The sequence below is a fragment of the Octopus bimaculoides genome, chromosome 3 (genome assembly GCF_001194135.2).
Source record: "Octopus bimaculoides isolate UCB-OBI-ISO-001 chromosome 3, ASM119413v2, whole genome shotgun sequence".
NCBI lineage: Eukaryota > Metazoa > Mollusca > Cephalopoda > Octopoda > Octopodidae > Octopus > Octopus bimaculoides.
Window position 1 is genome coordinate 149,832,112 of NC_068983.1, and position 6,140 is coordinate 149,838,251.

At 37.5% G+C, this 6,140-nt stretch overlaps 1 protein-coding gene across 1 annotated transcript in view; it reads left to right on the forward strand.

Annotated features, from left to right (window-relative positions):
• The window catches only part of LOC106876666 (uncharacterized), a 143,397-nt gene that overhangs the window by 43,548 nt on the left and 93,709 nt on the right, over positions 1-6,140 (forward strand). Inside the window, exon 9 of the mRNA XM_014925299.2 lies at positions 5,189-5,308. Within this exon, the coding sequence (XP_014780785.2) occupies positions 5,189-5,308 (120 nt within the window). The remainder of the gene's footprint in view (positions 1-5,188; positions 5,309-6,140) is intronic.

Genomic DNA, 6,140 nt, shown 5'->3' on the forward strand with positions numbered 1-6,140 from the left:
TATATATATATATGTTTGTATATATATATATGTGTGTGTGTATGTATGTATGTATGCATGTATACCTCGCTATACCATCTCAGCTAGCAAGCTCCTCATATATATATACTCCAGACAGGAATCACCTGAATAAACTCGTGCAGATGAAGAATAGTAATTCTAAATTTTCTAAACAATTTCAAGTCTCAAGCTTAAAGCTTTAAAGATTTCTTTTAATGGCATCTCTGTAGATGATGGATTTGTTCCTAAAATATTTTGAAAGTGTACCGAAAGACGATAGCAGTAATTTCCTGGCCGAGATTAATTACTTCTATTAATGATAGCTCCAAGAAAGTTTTGTTACAATCCCTCGGAGTAAGTTTCGTTGCAATCCCTCGAAGTAAGTGTTGCCTCGTTAGACCTGACCTTCGTAATTTATACAAAGGGTGATTTATAGGAAGATGTTTTGACCTAGAAGTGAAATTTATCCGAGTTATTCCGCTGCAATGAGCAGGTTTGAAGTTAAGGCTATAATTGGTGATTTCACTTTATCAACATTACTATATGTATTCCTTATTTTATTCCTTTACTTGTTTCAGTCATTGGATTGTGGCTATGCTAAGGCATCGCTTTGAAGGGTTTAGTGGTACAAATCAACAACAGTTGTCAAGCTATGCAGACATATACAAAAGACACACTTACACGCACTTATATATAGACACCCACAGACACTCACACTCATACATTCGCTCTCGCACACGCACAGACACATGCACACACACACACATACACACACACACGACGGGTTTCTTTCAGTTTTTGTCTACTAAATTCATTCACAAGGTATTGTTCAGTTTGGAACTATAGAGGGAGGTACGTATCCAAGATGTCTCCCTGTTCCTTAGGACTGAACCAATATAAATATATACATATATACTATGATTGACCGTTGACTGAACACTATTCAATTTTTTTCTCCGTGTTTTTCTCCTTGTCTCCGTATTCTTTCTGTTGAAGAACATAGCTCGAAACGTCAAAGACTTTCCGTATTCCCGAGCGTCATACTAATACATCCTTTTGTTATTTACACCACCTGTCCTCGTCTGTTGTTGTTTTTTCGTACATTCTCCCATATATATATGTATATATATTTCATCTCATGTTCATCTCCTATGTTCCTGCCTCAAGGCTTTCTCTCTACACACGCCAGCTCAAGTTGATTCGTCTCTATTAATCGAAAGACACCTATTGTTATTTTCTTGTTGCTTGTATTTGTGATAGTGTAACATTTTCCCCGTTTTTTTTTCGTTTTGTTTTTGTTTTGTCTTTAGTGTCGTGCACATTCGCTTGCTTTCTCCCAAAATATTTAGAGCTCTTAGCTTAGATCTTTGGGGCTAGCCAGATTTTAACAGTCTCAAGTGTAACCGGCCGAAACTAAGGATAATCTAGAAACTTGACTGAGGAGAGAAGGCCACGAATGACCCGTCTTTGTTTATTCCTCTCCATCTGTGTATTGTCTATCTGTCCGGATGTTTTATTGTCGTCTGTTGCGTTCTTGTTCCATTTTTGGATTTATACGTACGTACATACATACATACATACATACACACACACATACACACATACATACAGGAATATTCAATTTAGTAATACCAAATTGAATTTTATAATAAATAATATATGTATATAAATATAATTTAGAGAAGAACCACCGATATACAATTCAAACAATGAAGGAGACCAATCACCATCCAGAAAAACGTACTCTACAAAATACTAATTTAAAAATCTATAAAATCTAAAAGTATAAAATCCATTAAAATCTATAAAATACTAGACTAAAAATTTAATTCAACTTAGTAAATTGATAAAATAGAACGTAAAGTGTTGACTACGCGCGTTTCGTGGCCACATTCACCGAAAAATTCACCGAAAACGAGAATCAAAACAGGTCTTAAGTTTTTTTTAAATTGATCTTTGAACATCTGCATTAATGGGGAATATATTTCAAAATCGATCGTCTATATCCAACACGAAAAAGAAAACCACCTATCTGAAAAATAATTATTGATTTGTTACAGTTGTTGCCACCCGTGACCACTCTGTCTCTAAAAGACTGCATTATCTAATATACTTTGTTCTTATTTAAGGCAGAATCATGTGATTTGAAGAAGAAGCGGTTGCTATTTCTAGCAACTCGAAAAACTATGTAGAAACACCCTCGGTGGTTTGTAACTGTCTTGATCACTAACGCAAACACAAGAACGACATTCATTACGAAGAGCTATGAAACAAGGAAAGATCAGAAATACAAAACAAGAAAAATAAGTAGGTGATGGGCGAGGTAGAGACAGGGAAGGAGGAAACGAATGAATGATGTTGGGAGGAAGGAAAGAAACGAAGAGAATAAACCATTGATTCTGTATCCCTTTAATTTTCCCCATGTTTACTCAAATTACCAGTTTCCAGCGACAATTATCTATTTATTTGTTTCGTAATTTCTTGCTTAGTATTATTTTATCTCTCTTTAATGATATCAGTTTCCTACTGAAAACAACAAACGAGCGATTCACAGATATATCAAAGAGAAATACAATTATTTCGGCTCCCCCCCCATCTGTATTTAATAGCCTTGCTTTAAAAATATCAATTTATGAAACTTTCTAGCTTTGTATGGTTACCGGTATAATTCATTTGTATATAATTGCTGACAGCTTGAATAGTTTCTTTTGGACGAAAGCTATATATATCTGCAATTATTGTCTTGTCACATTATCATAAATAAACATTTTCTTATGTCGAACCTGTGCAGCATTTAACAATACGGTTACCTTGTTTCATACTATGTGAATTAAATACCTAATTAACGAGCACAGGCATGGCTTTGTGGTTGAGAATTTAGCTTAGCAGCGTCGTTGTACCTTGATCCATTGTTTTCTACTTTAGCAACGGGTTGACAAAACCTTTCGAGAGAAATTTGGTTAACAGAAACTGCGCGTAGGAAGCTTTGTCGTTGGGACCAGTCCTCAGTTGCAATCTAAAGGATACCGACTACATGAAAGTGACTAGAGCAGATCTGGAAAGATGGATGGGTGCCATAGACAAGTCTAGATAACCAGAAATATCCAAGCATGGGATCCTCCAAGAATATTCTGGGTCCTGCTTGTCTATGAAGTCCTTATAATAGTAGTAGATGACTATGAGCGCATGGTCATCCGCCTTCGTATCTGAGTGGCCTTGCCACGTAGTTTAAACAGTATCACGATGTATGGAAGCAGCAACAAGCTCAGAGTCCTGTTCAGTTCTGTTCAGGAGGAATTCATGATGCCGAGGCTACGAGAACACATGCTGTCCTAGTTGCAAAAGTGTCTGGTACAGGTATAGTAACGAGAACAGGATGTAAATTGAAGGCAATCATGGTAATTTAGCAGCAGTGGAGAGGCTGAAACACAAGGCTCTCCTTGGGAAGGTAGCACAAAGCAAGGTCAAATTTGGAAATTCGATAAACAACCGAATATGACGCGGTTAGTAGCATGTATGTATGTATGTATGTATGTATGTATGTATGTATGTATGTATGTATGTATGTGTGTGTGTATGTGTGTGTGTACATGTAAACATACTTTGACTATTGTATATGATTATATCTTTCATGGTTTATGTATGCAGTTGTAGTGAAACTACCTATCGCCATTATATACAAAACCATCTATCGCCATTATATATAAACAAGCGCGGGCGTAGCGGAGAGCAGCCTACTGTATCCCTCACGTGACTAATTATTATTTGAAGCGGCAACTGCTTCGTACCGTTCCCGCCAGAACGCCAACTGACCAACCGTGCCCCCTAATAAGGTCACGTGATAGTGTTTTTCTAATACCTCTCTGTAGCCCCTATTTTGTTATAAATAGATTAAATTATACCCGGCAAATTCGTCTCGGTTCAGATCTCTTAGAGACCTGTTCCGTGTACCACACAGCAGCAGCAGCCAGCGACAACAACCAACAGCTTCGTACAACTACGGCTACCACCGACGTCGCCAACATCGTCAACATGATTTCTATACGTACATCAGCTAACCAAACAACCGCGGCACATCTCTCTTCGATTCTGTTTGTGCGATTCACCTTCGCCACGATAGACAACAGACAAGAACCTCAGCCTGCGACGAACACCTGTATACAAGAACCCGGCTTGGCATAGAAGCCCTAACATCACAACGAGTGATCGCTCTGCCACACACGCCTCAACTTCTTACATACAGACTTACTATTGTGTACTCTAAGAACTGGCAAATTCTTATATGTGTTACTGACTCTTTTTCTATCTGCTGTATCTCACGCATATACATACATGTATCACTTACACACTCTTTTCTTTACACGACGGCCTGTCTTTTATTATGTTTTAATATGTCGCATTCACACTCACACACAGACATACATTTTAATGCTACAATGAATATTTCTGTTATTCATCTCTATCGGTTGTGTTCTATCTTGTATCTTACTGGCCATTTACGAATTCACTATGTTATCGAAGTATAGCATACATATATATCATTTGATATAATTTTGTGCTCGACCGTGTGACGCGTTTAATAAAAGGAGCCCTGTTTTTCCATTCGTCACCATTTCTCCTTTTGGGTTCGCACGGTCGTTCTTACACAGTGATTGATACTCTATGTTCATATTTTTCATTGTTTATTCGTTTTCTTATTGGTATGAGTCATATTCCGGATGTAAACAGTTCGTATATTTCCAGGTTAACGCATTTCATGATTTATACGTTTTATGATTCATAGCTTTTATGATTTAGTATTTCATGGTTCATATATTTCATATCTGAAGAATTTCATTGTCCAGATAGATTTCTTGCTTGATATGTTCCGAGAGTCTCAAAAATAGTTAGCTTGAGGCCAAATTATGCAAACTATACTGATACAATTAAACACACACACACACACACACACACACACACACACACACACACACACACACACACACACACACACACACACACACACACACACACACACACACACACACACACGATTGAGTGGACAAACGAAAGAATGGGACACTCAACACATTCAGTAGGAGTTACATGTATTTAAAACAGTTTGAGTCGAATCGAATCAAACCAAACCAAACTGTTTTAAATAATATTTATGTATAATTGAATTTAGAAATCTTATTCTTCATTTCAGATGTCGACGCATGTTCAAATGAGACAATTTGTGGCATTAATTCGATATGTAAGAATACACGTGGTAGTTATCAGTGTGAATGCAAAACAGGATATAAGAAAGTTGGAGCCATTTGTCAAGGTATGTGCTTTGAATTGATGTTCTTTTCTAGTGTGCTAAGAATCCAAGGACGTGTTAAATAGTGAACATATTCATTGATTTCACAAGTCTGGAAAGTGTGATAACACTTGACTAAATTCCTTTCATCTAGTCACATATCATCAGTTAAAATCCCAGCAGGTTTGGTCATGCTTTTCATTTCTCCAGAGTCGATAAAATAAATATAGTAAGATAGTGGAGGGGTCCATCAAACTACTTACATCTTTTTCCAAACGACTGATTTTCTAAGTCTTGTGCCGATGCAAGAAATCATTATCATTGACTTTTCAAAGTTGCTGGAGAATCAGGATCAAGAGAACGCCAACGTAAATGCTTTAAAATATTCTGGATACAAATACCAATGAGTCACAGAAATGAGCGACTGTTATGTCTGAGATTAATTTAATCAGCTATATTATTCACTTTTGAATGTGTTTATGCCTTATGCCTAGCTATAGTTACTGCACTAATGTCTTCGGGAAAGACATGAGTTAACCAGCTTCCTGTTTTAACCGTTGTAAAACTTTGAGCTTAAAATCCTACGCGAGAAATTGTGATTATGATTTTCATTATCATCATTAATATCTTCTTCTCCCTCCTCTCCCTCCTCTCCCTCCTCATCATTACCATCACTATCATTATCATGACCAGTAGCATCAATATGATCCTCTTTATCATCATCAGCACCATTACCACCATCATCACCACCATCACCGCCACAGCCACCGCAACCATCACCACCATCGCCACCATCGCCGCCACTACCACCACCACCGCCGCCTCCGCTGCCGCCTCCGCTGCCGCCTCCGCTGCC